The following is a 24,168-nucleotide window of genomic DNA, read 5'->3' as shown; positions in this document are numbered from 1 at the left end:
GCTCCATGAGAGCACCCTGTTCAGTGCCCTGTGTCAGCAGAAACGGCTGCTTTCCCCATCCTGCCTTCCCTCCCCTGCGCAGAGCATCCCCTTTAGGAAGGCAGGGCCCCAGCCTTCAGTGCCACATGGCTACCCAATAATGTTTTACCTGATAATAACAGGCTTTGCTTTGGCACTCAAGAGTTATTCTGGGGAAGGCAGGTGGCCATTGGCTGTTCAGGCCCTCTCCAAACCAGCCCTGAGAGGAAAGGACGGGATTTAGGTCAGAAACCAAAAGGGAATCCTCAACCAGAAAGGCCAAACTAACTCATATTTCTACTCATCCTTCTCTGACACCACTTTATGTCATGGAGGTGACTCTGGGCCTGGGAAGGTCTGTTTGTGGCAAGTGCTAGCAGGCCCTACCAAGCTGGAAAGATTTCCAGCAGAAGCCTGGGGAAAGATGGCATGTGCTTTCTGAGAAGTATGCAGAGGCTCATCAGCACAGGACAAGGCTCAGCACCAGCACAAGGCATTCTGGGGCCAGAGCAAGTCATGACAGTCTATGTATGATAGCGTACTGATGTGCGGAGGAGCTGTGGTCTATGGTGGTGGGAAGGGTGACTGGGTAACCTTGAAATAGAAATATATATATATACACATAAATTGAACAATATATATAATACTATAGAAATATAAATGTATTCTACACACATACACATGCATATGTACAGGTAGTGTGTATGTGTTGCATGCATGCATGCATAACACACACATGTACACAGCCTTGTAAAAGTTACAAAGGGCTTTTCTCCTAATCTGGTGTGGTACATGACACAGTCAGGAGGACCTAGGTTCATATCCTGCCTCTGAAGCTTAGTAAGAGCATGACTCCAGCAAGGCAAGTCATTTCCATGAGGTTAACTGTGGAATTTACCCCACAGAGTTCTTGCGAGGCTCAGACGAGATAACAGGTGGTACAAGAGAGTCAGGACGACCTGAGCCAGAGATGTTCTCATGCTCCTTAGGGATCAGGGGCTTGGCAAACTCTTCATCCCCCGGCTGGCAATGCTCAGCAGCCTTGTTGGCATCCAGACCTAGGCCGAGGCCAGCCATTTTTAGGGCACTACGGTGAGTATCAGGTCCCTGGAAAAGGGGAGGGAGGAATACCAGGCTTGAGGCCTTGCCCTCAGCCTCCTTGGCTGTCAGGTGATAAAGAGTCAGCATGATCTGGTGTACAAAAGGTTGGACTTGTAGTCAGGATGGTCTGGGTTCAAATCCTGCCTCTGTCTCGGGCAAGTCACCTCACATCCCTGGGTGTCAGCTTTCTCATCTAAAAAGGAAGGTCCCTTTCAGCTCTGAGTCTAGAAAATGCTCCAGTGGCTGATGGCTTTGGGCTGAGGCACAGCATGATCTTGGTAAAGGTAATCTCGCTTTGCCTTGGTTTTCCTATCTATAAAATGGGGGAAACAGCATTCGGACCACTTGACCTCATGGAGAGACCCTAAGAGACCTGGCCCTTTGTAAGACCCTTTGTAAATTCTCACTGCCACCCAACTGAGTTGTCACATTGGGGGTCACTGATGTCACCCACCCCCAGTACTCCTCTCCCTTTGAACAGGTGGGCTGGCCCAAGAGTAAAGGTGGCAGAAAGCAGGTAGTATACAGCAAGAAGGAGAATTTTTATTTGGTTCAAATAAAGGACAAAGGCAGAGACAAGCAAACCCAGGCCCACCTTTCCTCCACCCCTTTCTAGTCCCAGGCCTGATCTAGCTGCTCCCTCTTCTTCCAATGGGGGACCAGAGAGCTAGGACAATGGGCATGGGTATCACCTTGAATCTCAAAAGGGGTGGGGGCTTGGTGGCATCGTGGGAACAGAGTGAGGCCACTGGTGCTTAGAACAATCACCTAACCTGTTCAACAGCGTCTTCAGCACGAAAGACTCCTAAGAAAACTCGTTCAGCCAGACAACGGCTGTGCCTAGGCTTGGGGTGGGGTGGGGGGAGTAAGGCAAGATTTCAGAAGGGCCCTGGCTCCTTACAAGTTTGGGAAAACAGGAGAGGAGAGGGTAGTGCTTACTGGTTTAGCAGCTGTTTTATGGCTTCTAAGGGTCTCAGCTCAGAGGCAGGGCCAGGCAGGGGGTGGGGAAGTGCCCAGCAGGCTTCTTCTGGGGCTGGGTCCTGGTCCCCCAGAGGTGGGGGGCCGGGAGGGAAAGCAGACATACAGGAGGCAGAGAGAGCAGACCCTGGAGGCACAGACGGTGGCAGACCAGCCGAGGCTTCAGGCAGGGGGGGGTCCTGGATGCCTGGCCTTCTCGGGGCTTCTCCCAGAGAGGCAGAAGGCTGCGGTCCTCAAAAACTCCTTAAGGCCCCTCGCACACTGGAATTCCCCCATCGTTGGGACAGCAAGGAAGGAGAAGAGAGAGGTTAGACGTAAACCAGTTTGGAGAGGAGCAAGAGGCCTGGGGAAAGGGAGCACAGGCTACTGGTATGCCCGAACAGCAAGGACTGTGGAGGCACAAAAAGCAAAGAATGAATCAAATCAAGCCCAAAGTAGTGCAGGGAGAGAAAGCTGAGATGGATGACAGGGAGAAGCCAAGGGCTTTCACACTCCGTGGGGCAGGAAAGCCACCAGAACCAGCCTGAGCACTGGCCACATGGAGGATCTCAGGGAAGCTTGGGGGAGGGGAGCCTGCCTCTTCCCACTTTTATCCTGTGGCTAGTAGCACAATTAGGACCCAATTCCCAGGGAAAAGCAAGGTCCTCCACCTTGTTCCCCACAAAGCACAATCATGCCAGGTGGGAGAGGCTGCTAACGTCCCCAGCCTAGGCTGTCTGCTCGTCCATCCTCTTTCCTAGGGGGCAGGGGGAGCTGGAGGTGAGCTCCCCCCTGCCCAGCCATCCTACTGAGTGCCTACCACACACACACACACCACACCAAACAGGCGAACCATTTCTGTGAGGCATGCATGCAATGAAGGTGAGATGAAGAGTGGGCGCCAACGACGGGGGTAGGGGATGGGGTGAGGCACGGTCTTACCAGCTAACCCTCAGCAGGGAGGCCTGTTAGCTCCCCTCAGGCTGTGCAGGAGATGGCAAAGTCCTGACAGGTGTCCTCCTGGGAGGGGAGATACCGGAGAGTGCCAGTGTTATGAGGTGTCTGCCTGGCACTTCTCCTCTGGGCACAGAGGTGGGGGACAGCGCCCGCTCCAGAACTAGGATTCATGGTCTTCCAAACTCAGAGATTACTGGAGTGGAGGGACCAGATGAGGATGATGGCGGAAAGGAGAAGGGGTATCTCTGACCTCAGAGGGAATTTGGGGGAGATGAGGGAGATGGAGAAGATAGACAAACAGGATGCTTCCTGCCAAAGCCTTGAAGTCCCTGGAACCATCCCCACCCAGCGGGGTTCCAGCCATCAGTCCTCTACTCTGGCCTAGGTGGTGTGCAACCTCAGCTGGACCACATGAGACAACAGGCCTGAACCAACTATGGTTCTGCTTTCCCTCTGCCTTCATGGAGGGGACCCAGACCTTGGATGGAAAAGAAGAGCCACCACCAGCTCCCCCCCTTTTAAAGGAAAAATAAAACCAACCAAAGCAAGTCAACTCTTAAAAATAAAAATTTTATTACAGGCAGGAACAAAGAACACTGGCTTTGATGAAAGGCAGACGGGCTCCCCTGCTTCCCTCCCCGGGCCAAGGACAGTCATGCTCAGGTCACTTTGAGCTTTCCAGGAGGTCCCTGGGCAGCTGCTACTTCTGGACAAACTGGCTGCCTGAGCCTGGAGGGACCACCCATGGGAGCACTCCAGGGGCTTAGCGCCTCTCAGCAGCGTGGATGGGCAGAGGCCTCAAGACAGTGCTGGGCTTCTCACCTGCTCCTGAGAGAGGCTAGAGCTCTAGGCAGCTCCAAGGGGGAAGGGATGAGGCTGAACCCTAGCCCAGGGGCACAATCTCCTGAAGCTAGAGCTTGGCACAGCCTGAGGGGCATCAGTCAGTGCAGCTGTCACCCTCAACTACTTCTAGCCTCTCATGCTTTTCCAGGATTGTTCAAGTCTCTTGATACTCCCATAACCCCACCCAAATGCACTTTGGCCTGTCGGGGCAGATTTCAGGCCGGAAGCCCAGCTTGGGGAAGGGAGGGGGGCCCTGGCGTCACCCAGCCACCAGGTTTCTGACATCAAAGTTGGTGGTTGGGAGGTGGGGGTGGCAAGGGAGTGTGGGAGGACATCCAGAATGGACTTGGCCCCCCTGGGAACTCCAAGTTGCCAATCACAACCAATGTACACACATACACACACACACAGTGTCTTTCTCATTCACTCTCTCAGCGCCCATGGCTCATATGGCTCCCCTGCCAGCTTCTGCCAGGCTCATATCCCCACAGGTGGGGTGGGAATAAAAAAAAGCAAATTCAGGGTATGAGGGGGAGTGGGAGCCGTCCAAGCAATCAGCCAGGCATGCACAGATGAAAACACACACACACACACACACACACACACACACAGAGATACACTTACAACAAACCATAAGGTCTCTTGTAACAAAATCACAAAACCAACCTGCCTCTTGCCAACACCACCCAGCACTAGAGAAACAACAACGGGGCTGAGGATTTTTTTTTCTTTTAAAAATTCTACATAGAAAAGAGTTCTATAAAAGTGTGCAAAATACCCAGCAGCTTCAGTAAAACCCGTTTCAAGTATTGCCAGCGTGTGTTTTGTGTGCCTGTGTGTGAACTTGTGACTCACCCACACCAGAGAGGTCAGGCAGCCTGGTGTATGGTCCCTGGATCAAGATGGAAGGGAACGAGGGAAGGGCTCTCACTGCTTGGTCTCGTGAATGGAGGCTGGGTTTACTTTGTTCCCAGGAACCTCAAATAGGGACACCTTTTCCCCTAGCCCCCATCAAGTTCCTGCTGGTACTGGACACCCTGCCTACCCTCACTATCAGGTGGCTCTGCCTCCTTCCTGAATAAAGACATGGGCACCCCCAAATCCTGGGAAGTATCCCAGGCTCTAAGATCTGCTCTTTACCTGATGAACCTTCAGGGCCCAGTCACTGTGACAGCCGCCCATGGTTTCAGTAAGGCCTGGAGCCCCCTTCCACCCACATCCATCTATACAGGACTAGACCTTCTTAGGGTAGATATGGGTATAAAAGAAAAAGAAACTGGTTCTCTATGGCAAAGTGGGCACTTGTCCCCCCCATCCCCGCCCCCAGCTATGGCCAGGTGGTGGTTCTGCTGCCCTGTTGTGAGCCAGTAGGGGGTCATTTTCACATGGTGGATGGGGATCCCCCTGAGATGGGAGAGAGGCAGCAGCAGAAGAACTCAGGAACAGCCATGGGGAGGCAGTGCCGAAATAAAGAGGGAGGCTTGACTTGTTGGGTAACTCTGCCTCAGTGGGGCAGAGGTGGGTCCAGCAGGCACAGGGAGGCAGTGGGCGCAGGGAAGAGGGACTGGCAGGCTGGCAAGCACTCAGTTCCTCTAGGGGAGGCCTCCTACCATGCTGCCGTCTGGCTTGGCTCCACAGGCAGGCTCCTCGTTCTTGGTGGGAGAGGGCAACTGGGTGTCAGGCTGCACAAATCCCCTCCGGTCAATCAAGCTTCAAAAACACAAAAGTGAGGAATGCACTGGGTCAAGAGCCATCTGCCGTCAAGCAGCTGGTGCCTGCCCCCTGCATGCAGGTGGGGAGGGGAGGAGTAAGGGGAGAGAGAAGGCCCCGAATGAAGGCCGACCATGACCACAGCACCGGCCCCTCTCCTTTCAGAGCAGGAGGTCTTGCAGAATCTGGGTTGGAAGAGATTTCAGAGAACATTACCTGAAGTGAGAATTTACAATATCCCCAAATGGTCCTCTGGCCTCTATCTTCAGTGCTGGGAAATCCCTGCTTTTCTAATTTATTACTTTTCTGGGTTCGAAGTTGATGGGAAAACAGGGAGGGGGGTGATGAAGAGAGAAGGGTTATCCATCCATCAGTACCACCCCCTTTCTCAGTGGGGAATAACCCTAGGCCAGTGCTTCCTGGTGGGGGAACGCTACTGAACTGGTCTAACCACTGTGAAGAGCACTTTGGAACTAGGCCCCAAAAGTAAATTGTGCAAAGCTCTTGGCCCAGAAACACTGTTACTGGGTCTTTGCTCCAAAGCAATCAAAGAAAGAGGAAAAGGGTCCACTGGTACAAAAGTATTTCTAGCAGCCTTTTCTGTGGTACCAAAGATCTGAAAATAGGTTGGGGGATGGAGTGGGAGCATGCTCACGAACTGGACAAACTGTGGTATATGAGTGTGATGGAATGTGACTGTGTTGAAAGACATGATGAAGGGGACTTTTTCTGAGAACATGGGAAGATCTCTGTGAACTGAGGCAAATTCAAGTGAGCAGAACTGGGAGAACATTGTACGGCTACGGCAAAACTGCAGTGATGCTCAACAGCGAAAAGTTTAGCTACTGATCCATGCAATGACCCAGCACAGCTCCACAGGGCTCACGATGAACCGCGCTGCCGACCCTCCGGGCAGGGGTCTGATGGAGCCGGGGGCAGGCTGACACACACTGTTTTAAACAGTCAAGGAAGGAACTTGTTTTGTTCAACTATACATGTTTGTGACAGGACATCTTTTCTTTCTTTCTCAGCAGACAAGAGAAGGTAAATTTTCATTGAGGGCAGGATCTGCTTTTGCTGTCCTGGTATCCCCAGAGCCTAGTTGGTTCCTGGTACATAGTAGGCACTTAATAAATGTGTGCTGATGGACGTGGCACAAAGACCCTGCATGGGACTGTCTGGGCCTCTTACAGAATTCGCTCCCTCCTGTGTTCACTAGGCACTAGAATGTGGGGCCTTCTCACGTTTATTCCTAAAACCAAGGGAGGAAGGGAAAGTGGATGAGGCTGAGACAGCAGGATGCAGTGGCAAGAGCACTGGACTTGAAGTTCAAGCCCTTATAACAGCCAGTGTGGTACAGGGGAAAGAACACTGGCTCTAGAGTGAGGGGCCTGGGTTCAAATCCCCCCCTCTGCCACTTAATACCTGTGTGACCTTGGCAAGTCACATAATGTCTCCAGGCCTCAGTTTTTCCCTAGAGAAAGGGGATGGCCTTGGTGAGTGCTAAGGTTTCTCTAGCTTTAAGTGCAACTGCCCTAAGGCAGTGGATAAAGTGAGAGCCAGCCCAGAAATGGGCTTCAGCTTTCTGTGCCTTCTCTTCTACTGGAAGGACCGGAGACACATCTAGGTCACTCTGTAGTGAGAAAGTCCAGGGTAGGGGATGAGATGACAGACTCATGATGACCCAGCTGTGCCAGCAGAGAGATCAGCTATCACCCAAACAAGCCAGCTCGACCACTCAAATCCAGAGCTACCCACCAGCTCCCTCTGCTGACGAAATGGGTCCCATAACTGGGGCTCTGGTTAAGGCACCCCACCTCCATCAGTGGGGAGATGTGAGGCTCTAGCCAGGTCAGCCACCCTGCCTCAGCATTTCCGGCAGGCAGAACCCAGCCACTCCCCCCCGCCCCCGCCCCCCCCCCGCCCCAAACCAGTAGCCAGCCCTCAGCAACTTTAGCTCGGCATCCAGGTATGCCAGTACATCCAACTTAACAACAGGTAAGCTGTGGCTGGTCCTTTACTTCATAAAAGAATCCATCTTTTGAGTTCCTTAGGGAAGCAAGTATCCTATGCAGGTATAAGGCTTACACAAAACCTTCTGGAAAGGACCACCAGGACCTGGGCAAGGAAGATTCCTTGCTTCTGCCCCCCCCCCCCAGCCCCCACCCCTCTGCAGAGGAGAACTGGATGAGCACAGTCCAGCTTAGTACTTATTCCTTATATGATCTTGGACAAGTCATTCTTCCCTCCCTAAGCCTCAGTTTCCCACTCTGAAAAAAAGAGAGGTTGGAGCTGGTGGACTCCTGGTTCTCCATCTTAGGATGACCCTTTAGTTCCTACCCTATCCTGGGATGGGGCCCTGGTATTGCCTGGCTCCTGGGCTGAGATGAGGGCCTGGACAGGCTGCAGAGACCATAGTGGGGTTGGAAGGCCAGGCTTCAGGCAGGGCTGCTCACCTGGGGGGCAGAGGCCCACAGAGTACAGCACAGCAGTTGGCAACGACACTTTTATGGCTGTAGGGGTTGGTGGAAGCCTCCATGTTTTTCTTATTGGACCACGAACCTTTGATCTGTAAGAAGAGACCAAGTTAAAGCCAGAGGTGGGGGGAAAGGCACAAGCCCACTCCAAGTCCAAGTGCCACACAGGGAGGATGGGCTTTGGGGTCCTACCCTAGTCCCCATGTATGTTTGTGCAGAGGCTGGAAGGGCCTGGTCTGAGGCCAGGAAGGTAGTGTGCAGAGCAGGGTGGGCATGGTGACAGTGCGAGGAGGGAAACAGAACCAGTCAGTGGACAGTTATTCACAGCCCCAGAGAAGCCTTGCTACAGAATTCTCCAACCCCAGCCACTGCATTCTGATCCCCAGCAGCCTAGCTCCTTCCATTCAACTCCTCCTTCCCTGGGTTCTCCCCTTCTGAGGCCCAGCTGAAGTAACAAGGCCTCCTCTCAAGCACTTAGCACAGATGATCTGCCCCTGAGAACCTCCTGTCTGGGTGTGTGAACTCAGGAATGGGGTGTGTGTGTGTGTGTGGGGGGCCTCTGGTTCTCATCTCCCCAGGCAGAGTGGAAGCCTCGGAGCCCAGTATTGGCTCATTTCCAAGAATTGGTTCTGCTCCATACACCCCAAAACACCATGTAAAGCAGTAGGACTATTTTCTGTATGACAAAATCATTTTCACCTACACGTGTTTTAGTTTCCTCATTTGAAAATTAGGATATTGGCACTTCTTACCTTGAGAAATGGTTTTGAGGAAAGCCTTAAACCAATATTTACTATCTTCATAATAGAACAAGAATTCTTCTCATCCAGCTCGGGGTCCTTCATAATCCCAGCTGCCCTTCTCCAGTTTGTCAACGTCCTTAAGATGTAGCCCTCAATGCTGTACCCTGTGACTCTAGCTGCGGCCCAGCCAGGACTTGGACATTACACCTCTTTTAATGAGTCTAAGATGCCATCAGCTTTCTTGGCTCCCACGCCTCACTGCTGACCCAGTAACCTTGTTGTCTATTGAACTCTGGCTGCCCCTGCTCCACTCCCCATTTTGTACCTGTGAAACTGCTTTTTGAGACCAAGGACAACACTGGCATTTATGTCTATTAAATATCACCTGATTTGGTTTTGCCCAGTGTTCTAGGCCATCAAGAGAGTTTGGAATACTCTCATTCGGTATGTTGTCTACTTATTCCTGGTTCAGAGACATGGGAAGATTTGCTCAGCCTGCCCTCTGTCCTTTATCCAAGTAAATGATCTAAGTACTGAACAGTGTGGGGCCAAGCCCAGATCTCATCAAGAGCTCCTTCCAAGCTGCTGTCAAACCACTCAGGACACTTCTTGGGTTCTAGCCATTAAACTAACTGTAAAATTTTGCCATCTCCCTCAAGAACTGCACAAGAGATTGTCGCAGGCCTTATAATTTGCAAACTCCATTTTCCTCCTTTTCGAGAATTGGCACATTAGTCCTTCTCTAGGCACATGAGGCTTCTCCTGCTCACCATCATCTTTCAAAGATCTCTCACAATGGTTCAACAATCCCATCTGTCTGTTCTTTCAGAACCACAGCATGCAATAGTTCATGTGGGTCCAGTAACCTGAACTCACCCAAGACAACTAGACCCTAGATGAGCCTCAGTTTCTTTAACTATAAAAGAAATGTGGCATTGCACACTTCACAGGGTTTTTGTGGCAAAAATCCTTTGTAAACCTTCGGACACTATAAAAATGTGAGTTACTATGTAAATCTCTGAACTCAGGGAGTCAAGAGGTCTTTTATGATGCACACTGTAACCTCTCCTGGGCAAGCACCTCTTTTCTGTTTCCTTCCAAAAGGTTACCACAGAGGTCTACCCTAGGTGTTGGGGATTTGGCTCCCTGAGTTATTGCTATTATGACAAAGGCCAGATGGCATGTGAGAGAGATTTCTTGATGAGCCTGGAAAACAGGATCATAGATTTGCAGCTGGAAAAAGGCAAGTTCAACCCTCTCACTTTACAGATAAAGAAACTGAGGCCTTGGGAGAGTGACACTGTGCTGGTCTCTTGGCCTTAAGCTAGTGTCCTACCCACTCTACTACTTCCCTGGGGAAGTCTGAGGCTCTGAATCTAAGGTCCTAGCTGGGGCAGCACCAGCTGTTCTCATGAGAGGTCCCAAAGCTCTATGTACAATCAGTGTTGTGTTCCTGGGGTCAAAGGTAGGTGCCCATCTTTAGCAAGCTGAGACACAGAGGCTTCATACACCAAGACAGCATCAATAGAGTACAGGGAGACACAAAGGCTGCTGACCTCTGCCCTGGTTAGCCCACTTCTGGCATGAGGGGGTTCAGAAGGTGAATACCAGATGAGAGGACTGGATGCTAACCCATAAGCCTCAGCTCCAGGGTGCAGAGAAGCCTGGGGAGGGCTGGAGATCAGAGCAGCTCTTCAAGTATCTGCCAGACTATCACTTAGAAGGGGCTTAGCCAGCTTGAGGGGGCTCAGCTGAATTCAGGAGCCCAGGACTGGGAGCAGTGGGCAGAAGCTAAGGTTGTCCCAAAGTGGAACGGGCTGCCTGGGAGATAACAGACTCCTATTTACAGAAGGCCATGAGCAAAGGCTTGGTGCCTACTTGTTGCCAATGATGTAGAAGAGATTCCTCCTCAGATCCAGGGATCTGGACAGCTTTCTGAGTCTTGTGCTTCCTGCCCTGCCATCCCTGCAGCTTGGTACAGGGGCTTTGTTCACGGGACAATCACCCCATCCTTTCCCCCTGGTCATACTCACGTCTTCGTTGGTTGTCAGGTTCGAAGCAACGAGGTAAGTGTGAAACCCTGAGAGGCCCAAGATGGACCAGATGGAAAAGAAGCAAATCACCAGCTCCAGCACAGTGAGGGGAGAGGTCAAAGAAATCACATTTTTCAGGGGGAGCAGAAAGAAAGAAGGGCTGGGGGAAGCAAGCTAGGTATAGAAATCCATCTCTGGCACAAGTGATATATGGGGAAAGAGTGTGAGGAGGTAGCAGGAGACACAGGTTTATAGCCTAGATTTGCCACTTAGGAGCTGGGTGACCTTGGACAAGTGACGGCCCCTCTGTGGATCAGTTTCCTTATCTGTAACACAGGGATAAACAGCATGTCATGACTTCGCTCCCCACGTAGACAGTGAAGCTCTCTCAATGAGAGGCTTGACCTGCATTCCCTCTCAAGGGGTCAGGTCCAATGCTGTGAGATGGGCTATTCCAAAATGGCCATTTCTGAGACCCTAAGCAAAACAATAACCAGACTGGGTTGATCAGGGCTTTGACACAGGGTGCCTAGGGGGCACACTTCTTCCCCTGGGTTCTGACAGAGTATGCTTCCTGTCTGGACAGCTGTGCCAGGTGACGTAGGACTGAGGGCCTTGGGACGAAAAGGACTTGCCTTGGGAAGGAAATGTGCCATCTTGCTTCAGACTGCCTCCCTCAACCAACCAAGAGTCCTGTGGAAATAATGTCTCTTTTCTGAGGCCTGCCTCTCCCCACTACTGCACCTCCTCCTGGTCTGGGGACCTTAGCTACAAAGAATGCTCAAAGGGAATGGCAACTGTGAACTCTGCTGGTATCCATCCATCCATTCATTCATTCATTCATTCACTCCTTCAAGCAACAGTTGTTGGAACGTGCTTGGATTTTTTTCTCTACCCCAACACCCCAAATAGAATCTAGCTCTGTTGCTGAAATTCTCATTGACAGACCTGGGACTCAGACTTTCCCACCCTCCAACCTTCTTCCATCCCTCCCCTCCATTTTATTGGTTTCCCTAGTAGGCAAAGCAATGTAGTCACCCAAATCCTCCCTTTTCTATAGTGACTGATGCCAGACTGAGGCCAGGAGAGGGACACTTGAAGGATTCTGGGCTTCCTAGGATGCTGGGTACAGAATGTTCTAAGGCACTGAGTATTCCAAGAGGCCCATTTCTGCATGAGTCCTGGTTCTTCCCTTCCCCCTCCAGCAAACACACTCTCCCTGACCGCCAGGGCAAGGCCTGACACTTCACAGGGATGGAGAAAATACAACCTCAATGAGCTGCCGTGGTCGTCACTGTCAGAAGGCATAGTTACAACAGTAGCAAAATCAATAGTTAACATTTATACAGCACCCAAAAGTTTGTAAAGTGTTTTACAAATATCTCATTGGCTCTTCACAATAACCCTGGGAAATAGGTGCTATTATTTTCCTCATTTTACAGATAAGGAAACTGAGGCAGAGGGCTTTCTTATTGTTGTTGTTTGTTTTTGGTGACTTGAACAGGCCCCCCCCCTCAGTTATTCTGAGGTGGGATTTGAACTGAGGTCTTCCTGACTCCAGGTCCAATGCTCTGCCCACTGGGCCATCTCTCTACAGCAAAGTGGCAAACAAACTCCAGACAGATGGCATGCAGGTGGACACACCCGTCTCACTCAGCACGGGGAGGGAATAGAATGAGGGATCAGGCCGAGTGAAAAGAAAGGTTCTAACAGTTTGTCCCCAAAGGATATCTCGCTGGTGTCTCCTTCAGAGTGTCAAGGAAGGTGCCTCCCTGAGAACCTATGGGGAGAAGGCAGAGAGCGATGAATGCAGAGAGGCAGCAGCCTGAGGGCCTTGGTGTGGCACAGTCCCTTCCTCGCCTCCCCCTTCTACTCACGCAGAGTCAGGTGGGTGATGACACAGGCAAAGATGAAGGAGGTCAGGAAGGACAGGGACAGGATGAAGGCATAGAAGAAGCGGTAGTTCCGTTTCCCCACACAGTTACCCACCCAAGGGCAGTGGTGGTCAAACCGCTCTGCAAAGAGAGGTGAGAGAGGAAGGGGTTATGATCCATATGGACCCTGCCTGGCTCATGGATCTCCCTCTTCTAGCATATTCCACTGGTTCCTAGGCTAGGAAGGCTTTTGGTAGAACAAGGGACCCAGATGTCACCCAGACCAAACTGCTCTGGAACAGGAATGTCAGCATTCCCTTGAAAGCCTCCAGGGATGGGGAGCTCACCACTGCCTAGACCAGCCATCCCACTTCTGGACAGCTTTCATCCTTTGAGGTTGTTCTATACTTTGAACCAAAATTTGCCTTTCTGCCCCTCGCACCCAAAGCTCCTAATTCTCTCCTCTGGATACAGAGAGAACAAGTGGAATCCCTTTTTTATCTGGCAGCTCTCCAGATACAGAAGACTCTAATTACATATGGTGCCTGGCACACAGTAAGTGATTAATAAACGTTTACTGATTCCTGACTGACTGCCATCCACCCAAGTCTTCTCTTCTCCAGGTGTGCCCCCAGAGCTGACACCGCCCCCCCCCCCCCCCCCCCAGAGGGAGCCCAGAGAGGCTGGCCCAGAGCCGTTAGAGTAACAGTTGCCAAACAACAGTCCAGGGAGGATGCCACAGGCTGGGTCCAGGAAAGAATTGAGCTCACCCAGGGAGTGTCACACCCAATCTGGTGTGGAAAGTTCCCAGTGGAATGGCAGATCAAGGCCCAGGGCAGGCCTCACCCCACAGCCGGCAGCCTGTGGGGAAGGGCAGGGCAGGCCTGATTCACAGACATGAATGACACCCACTGATCCACCTACATGGAGGGCAACTAGTCACAGTGGGGTGTTTTCGACAGGCTCCCTCTCTGAGCCCCAAGCTAGGCTGACAATGCTTAGCCAGCACAATGAGCTCATACCTTGGGTTCCCTGTACAGTCATCGGGACTTAGCTCACCTAGATCTCCTCAATCAGCCCTCCCTGCTCCTCAGTGCCATCCATGGGGGGGTGACTCACAGCTGTGGATACTGGGGCAAGCAGGAAGGAAGCACCTGTTTCCAGCAGCTCTCATACCCATAAGAAACAAACTGGGATCCTGCCCCCACAACTCCAATTCTACTTGTCAAGTCTGCACCATGAGGCTAAATTCTCTCTGCCTAGAGTCTGTAAAATGAACCTCCCACTAGTCTCCCCTGCTCTGGGGAAGGCCCACGACCAGAGCAGGGCCTTCACTGCTAGGCCATGGGGTTTAGATCTGACAAAGTGTGTCTCTCTGGTCTACCCCTCCCTCAGCCCTTCTGTACTCCAGAGTTGAGGCAATAGGACAAGCCTTCACTTTTCCTCCTCAGAGCCGCCATCTTCATCTTCTTTTGGGGTGCTCACCTTCCTCAAACCCGTCTGGTCCCAAGCCAGAGTGCGATCCAAACCTACCTGGGGTAATGCAAAGAGGACCAGACTCTACTGGAATCCCAGCTATGCTACTTCCCATTGAGTGGCCTTCTGGGCCTCAGTTTCCCTATCTGTACAGGATGTCTCAAAAGTCTAAAAATTTTGCTAAGACTTTGGGGACACCTTATATATTGAGGGGAATGAAACGGATGACATTCATGGTCCCTCCTGGCTCTCAATTCTGATGCTTGTAGAATGTGACCATCTCTCCAGCTCCATTTTCCAAATGGAAATCTGGAGCCAGAGTTTGAAGAAGTCAAGGGGGACCTAGAGATTATAATTTCACTTCTAGATTCTGTGGTGGGGAACACAAGAGGAGTGAAAGAAGCATTTGAGTCTATGTAGAAGGAGTTGTGAAGGTGGTGTGGGGGGTTCTGTAACAGGAAAGAAGGCCAAAATTCAAAACTGAGAAGAAATTTTGGCAGGAGGAGGAGGAGGAAGACTGGGATGGAAGGACCTGGAGAACAGGAGCCTTCAGGAAAGTCAAGGACCCGAAGGAAGACTCAAGAGGAGAGTTAGAAATAAAAGGAGAGACAAAGGAAGCCAAGTACTGGAAAGACTGAGAGAAGGGAAGGAAGCTGGCTGGGGATGCCCCGGTGCTAAGGAGAGAAGGTGACAAAATGAGTGGGTGTGTGACAGCATTTCAAGAGAGTCATCAAGGCTGGGGATCTCATTTCCATCAAGGATGATGGGCAGGGAAAAGCTTGCAGTGACCTGCACAAAGTGTGGGCTGGCTATACAAATTCCTGTTAAGATTAAGTGAATGTTATTCATGGTCAAAGTACTGATTATTCCCTCTCCTAGCAGAGAAGATAGAAGGTTTAGGAATGTCTATCCTCTTGAGTTTATTAAGGAACCTCAAGCATTCTCAAAACAAAATAAAGAAAACCCAGCAGAAAGGCTTGAATGTGATAACAGACAGCAAAGAGGACCTGCCAGAGCAGAGGAGGCCCCTGACCTGGGCCAGGAGACCTGAGAGGGAGGTAGAAGAGGACAGGAGGAAGGCCTACTGACCAGAAACAACGTGAAATCTTCCTGGTAAGGAATGATAATGTGATGTCCTCGGAACTGTAGGCTGAAGGGGAGAGGCGGAGGGCTGAACCCTGTCAGGCTGACCACAACAGATGTATGCTGCCTTTCCCAGAGGAGGCAGAGAGGACACCTGCTACCATTTGGTCTGGTTCCTGCGGGTGCCACAGATGCAGCCAGAAGTTGGCAGCAAGAAGCGGAGGGCCTTGAGTCAGAGGTGGTGTTCTCCTCGCTGATGTTGATCCATAGCAAGAGCTTCACAAGACAGAACCAGATTTGGGATGTGAATGGCTGTTCAAGAACACTTGAACTTCTGAACCAGGGCTTAAAATCCTCGTCTATGGATGGAGAGCACCTCCCAGAGGCTGGGCATCTGGAACTGTGGGCAATCTTCCAGATGAAGACAGAGGATTTGAAACTGAAGAGGAGGAAGGGGTCAGGGTGGGGAGAAACCTCCCTCTCCATTCCCATCAAGCTAGATGCACAGAGTGTAGGCACGGAGTAGGAAGGACAAGCAGAAGCACCCAGAAATTCACAGAAGACAAGATCCAAGAAGGGAGCCAGCAAGAAAACCTGCTGCCTCAGAGAGCTGGGTAACAAAATGAACTAAGATCCTGCCTCTGGCAGTGACTCAGTGGAGTCTGAGTTGGGATTTGGCTCCAGAAGCACACACCTGATTCCAGATAAACAGGGGAGGCAAAAAGAATGGGCAAGAAATAACCCTGTATCTTAAGATACACTCGTGTGAGGCAACCCAGGAACTGCAAGGGGAAGCCTGCGCGTGAAGACCAAAGGAGGCAGAGAGAAGCAGTATGTGTGCACAGCCCTCAGATTGCCCAGGCAGAGATAAGAGATGAGGAGGGAAGCAAAACCCTCAGCGGCCTGGCCAGAAGACTCAGGAACCGAGGAACTCCAACTATCCACATATCTGCAGCACTTCCTGTCAAAGGCAGAGCACCTAAGCATTTCTTGGCTTGCCTTAATGATCCTTTCATGCTTCAAACCAGGGAAAATTCTACTCTGGATCTGATTCTTACCAGCATGAAGAACTCAACTGCTTCCTTTGGTACCACTGACGAGCCCTTTGCAGCAAGGCTGAGATGCTCATAATAATAGTGGTAGGGTTACTATTAATTAGGAGTGAGGATCAAATGAGATTGTTTGTAAAGCATTCAGTACATTACCTGGCATACAGTAGGTGCTATGTAAATGCTAGCTAGTAGCGGTATTACAGAGATCACAATAGCCAGCATCTATCATTTTAAGGTTTGCGAAGCACTTGACACCTCAACACATCTGATCCTCACAGCAACCCTGGGACACAAGTGCTGATTTATTCCCATCTTACAGCTGGGGAAACTGAGGCAGATAGTGGTGAATTGTGTCACCCAGGCCATCCTGCCTCAGTCCTGCACCCACTGCACCCACCACGAAGCTGCCAGTGCTGAGCCTGATGTTCCCCTTGTCCCCCACCCCCACCACTTCTCCCTTTCCTCTGTAGCTAGCCTGACTTCACTTACCTTTCGTTCCCCTTCAAGGCCCAAGTGGGACAAAGAATTTGAAGTATAAAGAGGAGAGAATTTTTGTGGTTTTCTTTACTCCACATTCTCCTCAGCATCTGACATCAAGTCCATTCAAACCCAGGTTGTGTTGTACTCCCTTTCTGATGGGGCTCAGATGCATCCCACTGAGGCAGTATAGTGGTGCAGCAGATAGAGACCTGTGTTCAACTCTGGCCTCAGACAATTCCTAGGCTGTGTGACCCTGAGCAAGTTACTACACTGCTGTCTGCCTCAGCTTCCTCAGCTCTAAAATGGGGATAATAACAGCATCTGCCTTGTAGGGTTGATATGAGGATCAAATGAGAAAATCTTGGTAAAAAGCATTTCTAATGCAGCTCCTGCAAGTAGTAGGTGCTATATCATTGCATATTCCTTTCCTTCCCCACTCCCCTCTGCAGATAGTCAGAGAGAACAAAGCTAGAGCTAGAGTTTTCCAGCTTCAGAACACAGAATTTAGGCAAGGGATGACACAGGACATTCTCCTAGCTTGGGTGGATTTTCAGTGGCTGATGCTGACTGGGCAAAAGTGACCCAGGTCTGCCATGGCTACAGCGTTGTTTGTTAGGACCAATGGTAAGAACAAAGGTAGGAGGTTCTCAAAGACTCAACCACTAAGAAGGAAAGCTCACACTAGTTGGGAGTCCAGGGCTTCCATTTCCTAGATAATTTCATATGTACTTTAAAAGGTTAAGCGAAAGAAAAGAAGGTTGAGTTAAGAGACCCAGGCTTCAGGCCTGTCTGCATCAGTAGCTAACCATGTGAGCTCAAGCAACATACTTCTCTTTCTTGGGTTCAGCTCTCCCGGTATGCAAAATTAAGGAGCTAGAGGGCAGGAATTAGAGTCAGAGGTCCTGGGTTCAAATCCTAACTCTTCCACTGGTTCCTTATGAGACCATGGGCAAGTCAGCTCCCCTCTGGTCCCAAGTTTCCTCATTTGTCAAACGGGGGTGTAAGCTAGAACTGATGACATGAGGTCCCTTCTAGCTTCAAATCTACTAACTAGCTTCTGGAGTGAATATAACAGGAACCCTGGGAGAAGGTGACCTCTCTGTTTAGGATCTTTAGAGCAATGGACAGACAGCTGACATTTTGGAAGAGCAGATTTCAGAAGGTTCAAAAAGAGAGGTGGTCTCCTATGGTTTGGAGGAGGTATGGGAACCTCCCAAGAATGAAATTCTGAAGACTAAAAGAGAAACAAGTCTAACTAGGAGGAAAAAGGAGTGATGTTATAGGAGATTGCCATAAATACCCAGAAATGCACACACAAAAATACCTTGACCAGGATGTTAACAAGGCAGGTAAACACAGAAGGCCCAAGTATTAATGTGCAAGACAAGCTGAGGCTGGCAAGGAAAACAAAGGCCAACAAAAAAGGGGCTTTTAGGTCTGTTGGAGAAAAAGGAGGATGAAGAAATAATAAATTGGGGGTCTGGGGCACATGAGATGGCAGCTTTTAACTCTGGTTTTGCTTCTGTTTTCTCTGCCAAGAAGAAAGTCATTTAGCTTAAAAAGTAACAGAGCACAGATGGTTGAGGGAATTGACAGGAACAGGTAATGAGACTGGACCTGATACATCCATATAGGGAACTCCTGGAAGAGGGAACACCCTTTACCAATGCAGGTTGGCATCTTCTCTGAAGCTCAGTTTTAAGTGTGTGGTCCAGAGCAATGACAGGTTGGGTGAAATGCCTACAGGTCACCCAGCCAGTGGGGAAGAGAGCAGGACCTGACACCAGGTCTTCCCAGTTTGGAGGCCCTCTCTCTACTGCCTCTGCCAAGCTGCCTCTCCTAGTGAGTTGGTAAGGGAGCAACAGCAGTGAACTGGCCCCAAGAAGAACTGCCATACGTGACTCCTGAGGTAGCATCAATGATCTTCGAAAGGCCATGGGAGGAAAATGGGAGAGGTAGCACAGGACTGGAGAAGGCCAAATGCTGTCCTGGTTTCCCCCAAAAGGGAAAGAAAATGGAGTTGACAAATCAGAAGCCGGTGAGATTAACTCAGATTCCTGAAGACATTTTAGAAGATATTATCAAAGAGATGATTAGATGACATCTAGAAAAGGAAGTAGTGATCACAAAGTATCTGCAAGACTCCAACAGGTCATGCCAGACTAATATTTTTCCATTTTTGACAGGGTTAAAGAAGCAGTGTGGCCTAGAGCATATCAGCCTGGACTGGTCAGGAAGACACGGGGGGGATCAAACCCTGACTCAGCCATTAGCCAAGGGATCAAGGATAAGTCTCTTAATTCCTATGAGTCTCAGACACCTCTCCAAGACTCTAAATTCTAGAAAGGTTGCAATCTGCTCTGCTCAAGGAAATTCCCAAAACAGGAGCTTGCATACCCAGGAAATAGCAGGGCCCTGTCACAATGATTAGAATGGTAGCTCAGCACAGTGCTGCAGGGATAACCAAGGGTTAATGAGGTATTTGGCGGTCTCTCATGCTTTGCTTGGGAGAAAGATGGGATAAGGTAGACTACATGGTAATATGTGATAGGATCACTGAGTGAATGAAGGACTGGTTAAATGATTGGTTCACAGAGAAGTCATTAATGGATGGATGTTCATTAGGAAGGTCTCCAGTGGAGTGCCCCAGGAATCTGCACATTTGACAATGATTTAGACTAAGGCACTGATGGCATTTTTACCAAATACGCAGATGGTACAAAGTTAGGAGGACAGCTACCACTGGATAGCATTATCAAGATTCTAAAATATTTGGATAGCCTTGAATTGGGGCCAGAGTTCATGAGATGACATTTAATAGGGATAAATGCAAATTCATATTCATGTACAAGAACTTAAGCTCCAAGACAGAGGAGGCAGAGCTAGCCAACAGTCTATTGAAAATAATATTTAAGGGTTTCAGTGCATTGAGAAACTCTATGTGAGTCATCAGAAAGGAGGAGGAGAATAGCGGACACTCATGGAACGCTACTTTAAGGCCGATAAAGTGCTTTGTATATAGTATATTCCATTTGAGTGATCAAAGAAGTTAATGGAATTGTAGGATGCTCTGAGAGAGTGAGAGCAAGACAGAGAGAGCGAGAGGGACAGAGAGAGTGTGAGAGAGAGCAAGAGACAGAGAGCAGAGAGAGGGAACACGAGAGCACGTGCTGCAGGTTCAGTTCCAGAAAGGGCCAGCCCTATTCTGCTCATTCTCTGGATGCCATGTTTTAAGAAGGTCTGCTACACTGGAGAGCAGCAAGGCAGCTCCTCGGACAGGACAGAGCTACATGTCCATGTCATGTGAGCATTGGCTGAAGAAGCTGGAAGTGTTTAGTCTGGAGAAGAATAGACTTGGTGCTGGTGCCCTGGGCCTTGCCTGTGCCATGGACCGTCTGGAGAAACCTATGGACTCTTTCTCCGAATAAAGGTTTTCTGTGCCTCAAATGAAACATGTAAGGTTACAACAGAAGTCAGCTATATTGACACACAGGGATCAAAATATTAAAAACAACAGCAGTCAGGGGCGAAGCCAAGATGGCAGAGTAGAAAGATGCATATACTCTAGCACTTCCCCCACAGCCTACAAAATACCTGTAAAAAATGACTCTCAACAAAGTCTAGAGCAGCAGAAGCCACAGAACAACAGAGCAAAAGAGGTTTCAAGGCAAAGGTAACCTGGAAGACTGACAAGAAAGATCTGTGGAGTGGAGCCTAGCTTTAGCTGTGTGGCACTGGGAGAAACAGGACCGGACAGGCCTCCAGGGCAGAATCCCCAGCAGGGAGGGTCCTAGATACCTCAACCCACAAGCGACAAAGAAAGCTCCAAAGGTCAGTGTGGGAGGGCTTTCTCAGCTGGGTGAGAGGGTAACAGGACTACTAACTGACTGTTCTTCTGAGTCTAACTCCAGGTATGGATAGCAGGAAAGGTGGTCTGAGCTTCCAATTCATGATGCTAGTAAGCCTGTGAGATGCTGGTATGAACTGCAAGAGGTGATCTCATGGGAAGGGTAGGAGAGTGGCTGGGCTGAGGTAGGATTCTCCTGACTCAATTTCCCCACTGACACCTGGCAATAGCCCCAGGTGACAGCAGAGGCAGTGGCAGTAGACTGCAGGCAACTACAGAAGCAACCTGGGTCCACTGTCCATGCAGCTCAGCTTAAAGCCTCTGGTGGTAGGGAACAGCTGATCTAAACCCCAGCCCTGAGTGATGGCCCTGCCCCCACCCAAAGCCCAGGGGAACTGAGCAGCTGGGTTGAATCTCTTGACAAAGGATTCAGAAGTCAAGTAACTGGCTGGAAAAATGCCCAAAAACGGGAAAAAAAAATAAGACCACAGAAGGCTACTTTCTTGGTGGACAGGCATCTCCTCCCATCCTTTCAGATGAGGAAGAACAAGGCTTACTGTCACAGGAAGTTGAGACCCCTGCCTCCAGGGCCTCCAAAGTGAACTTAAATTGGGCTCAGGCAATGGAAGAGCTTGAAAAGTGAGTTAGCAGCTTGCTAAAGGAGAACCAAAAAAATACTGAGGAAAATAACACCTTTAAAAAGAGGCTAACTCAGTTGGAAAAAGAGGTCCAAAAAGCCAACGAGGAGAAGGAGGCATTAAAAGCAGAATTAGCCAAATGGGGGAAAGGTTCAAAAGCTCACCGAACAAAATAGTTCTTTGAAAGACAGAATTGAGTTCAGGGAAATGAATGACGATGAGATAAACAAAGCAGTTAAAAAACAAAACCAAAAGTTTGAAAAAATAGAAGATAACGTGAAATATCTCATTGGAAAAACAACTGACCTGGAAAACAGATCCAGGAGAAACAACTTAAAAATTATGGGACTCCCTGAAAGCCATGATCAAAAAAAGAGCCTAGGCATTATCTTCCATGAAATTATCAAGGAAAACTGTCCTGATATTCTAGAACCAGAGGGCAAAATAAATAGTGAAAGAATCCACCAATCACCGCCTGAAAGTGACCCGAAAAGAGAAACTCCTAGGAATATTATGACCAAATTTCAGAGTTCCCAGGTCAAGGAGAAAATACTGCAAACAGCTAGAAAGAAACAATTAGAATATTATGGAAATATAATCAGGATAACACAGCATCCGGCAGCTTCAACATTAAGGGATTGAAGGGGTTGGAATAAGATACTTCAGAAGTCAAAGGAACTAGGATTAAAACCAAGAATCACCTACCCAGCAAATCTGAGTATAATACTTCAAGGGAATGAATGGTCATTCAATGATATAGAGGACTTTCAAGCATTTATGATGAAAAGACCAGAACTGAAGAGAAAATTTGACTTTCAAACACAAGAATCAGGAGAAGAATGAAAAGGTAAACGGGAAAGAGAAAGCATAAAAGACTTTCTAAAGCTGAACAGTTTACATTCCTACATGGAAAGAAAATATTTATAACGCTTGAGACTCTTCTCAGTATTTGAGTAGGTAGAGGGATTGTACACACACACACACACACACACACACACACACACACACACACACACACATACAGATCGTGTTGAATCAGAAGAGATGATATCCACAAAAAAAATAAAATAAAAATTAAGGGGTAAGGGAGGAAAATACTAGGAGGAGAAAGGGAGAAATGGAATGGGACATGCTGTAACTCATAAAAGAGAGAAACAAAAATCTTGTTTAATGGAGGAGAAAAGGGAGAAGGGGAGAGGGAAAAAAGTGAAGCTACTCTCTCCACATATGGCTTAAGGAGGGAATAAACATGCTCACTAAATTTGGTATGAAAATCTATCTTATACTACAGGAAAGTAAGGGAGGAAGGGTGAGGGGAATGATAGAAGGGAGGGCAAATAGGAGAAGGGAGTAAGTAGAAATAAACACTTTTGGGAAGGGACAAGGTCAAATGAAGGAATAAAAAAATAAGGGGGGATAGAGTAGGATAGAGGGCAATATAGTTATACAACATGATTATTATGGAAGTCTTTTGCAAAATGACACATATTTAGTCTGTATTGAACTGCTTGCCTTCTCAGTGGGGATGAGTAGAGAGGGAGGGAGCGAGAGAAGTTGGAATTCAAAGTATTAGAAATGAATGTTGAGAATTATTATCGCATATAACCGGGAAATAAGAAACATAGGTAATGGGGTATAGAAATTTATTTTGCCCTACAAGAAAAGAGTGAAGATGGGGATAAGAGAAGGGTGGGCTGTGATAGAAGAGAGGGATCATTGAGAGAAGGGGTAATCAGAATGCAAGGTATTAGGGGGTGAGGGGAGAGATGGGGAGAAAAACTGGACATGTTACAAAGTGATGTAAAAGCAATTTGTAATAAAACAAGTGACTGAATTAATTACTGAGACTAAATCACAGACATCTTTAGTTTGGGGAAAAGAATTTTAGTCAAAGTTTCCTAGAGGCAGGTAATTTTGGGTAAAAGTTGGCATTGATGGAAAAGTTAAGGCTTTAATGGTAAATTTGATTTTATGATTGTTAATCAGGATCTAGAACATGTATAGAAAGGCAGTTAAGCCACTTAAGACTTGCCTCAAAAGATGTTCCTTAGCCAATGTGAAATTATAGTCATATCTGAAACCTGGTTACTGGAACTTGCTATTTTAAGATTCTATGGGACTACTAACTGACTGTTCTTCTGAGTCTAACTCCAGGTATGGATAGCAGGAAAGGTGGTCTGAGCTTCCAATTCATGATGCTAGTAAGCCTGTGAGATGCTGGTATGAACTGCAAGAGGTGATCTCATGGGAAGGGTAGGAGAGTGGCTGGGCTGAGGTAGGATTCTCCTGACTCAATTTCCCCACTGACACCTGGCAGACTTTGGGGCCTCACTTAATGCAAGTTGACAATCTCCTCCTGTCTGGAACTGACGTGAAGTTAGGGAGATGTTGTTTCCCTGCAATGTCCCTACTCTTGGTGGCAATTTCCTAGAGTCAAAAGGTTTGTAAGCTTAATACCAGATCTATTAAATTATAGATTGTTGGTAGGAGGACATCTGAGGTTAACTCTAAAATTAAGCTATTAGGCTTAGGACTTTAGACCAACAACAACAAGCTAGGGTCCTTTAATTCTTGGTAATAGTGTGGAGACAATCAGGTCAAGGGCTTATGAAGTTAGCATATATGGTTATTATTTATGTCTCAGTTAATGTTAAAAAAAAAAATTTTTCTGTGGTCTATGTATTGTAAATGCTTTAAAAGAAGTTATCACCTGACCAAAAATTGGAATTGTTTTATGTGATACGAACTGTGTTAAAAATGAAAAATAAAAATAAAGTAAAAAAATAAATACAATTGAACTTAAAAAAACAAAATACAACAGCAGTGCTGCTCATGGAGCTCAAGTCAAGAACCCCTGACTTGGCGGGATGTGATCACTA

At 48.7% G+C, this 24,168-nt stretch overlaps 1 protein-coding gene across 5 annotated transcripts in view; it reads right to left on the bottom strand.

Moving 5' to 3' along the window:
- Positions 1 to 24,168, bottom strand: part of ZDHHC18 (zDHHC palmitoyltransferase 18) — a 44,995-nt gene that overhangs the window by 3,987 nt on the left and 16,840 nt on the right. For 2 of the 5 annotated variants that reach the window (XR_011967124.1, XR_011967123.1), the window contains exons 4-9: positions 12,717 to 12,854; positions 12,571 to 12,619; positions 10,840 to 10,942; positions 8,043 to 8,155; positions 5,487 to 5,586; positions 149 to 238 (exon numbers count right to left, since the gene is read on the bottom strand). Coding sequence is in view for 3 of the 5 variants with exons in the window: in XM_072609478.1 (XP_072465579.1) it covers positions 2,260 to 2,358; positions 5,487 to 5,586; positions 8,043 to 8,155; positions 10,840 to 10,942; positions 12,571 to 12,619; positions 12,717 to 12,854 (602 nt within the window). In the remaining 2 variants the exon portion in view is untranslated. Of the gene's footprint in view, positions 1 to 148; positions 239 to 1,640; positions 2,359 to 3,018; positions 3,097 to 3,582; positions 5,587 to 8,042; positions 8,156 to 10,839; positions 10,943 to 12,570; positions 12,620 to 12,716; positions 12,855 to 24,168 lie in introns of those variants that run through there. The other 3 variants (XM_072609479.1, XM_072609478.1, XM_072609480.1) reach the window with 3 other exon arrangements.

The sequence above is a fragment of the Notamacropus eugenii genome, chromosome 5, assembly GCF_028372415.1.
Source record: "Notamacropus eugenii isolate mMacEug1 chromosome 5, mMacEug1.pri_v2, whole genome shotgun sequence".
NCBI classification, from domain to species: Eukaryota; Metazoa; Chordata; class Mammalia; order Diprotodontia; family Macropodidae; genus Notamacropus; species Notamacropus eugenii.
Note: the sequence above shows the minus strand (reverse complement) of the source record. Positions and strands in the feature narration are given on the sequence as shown.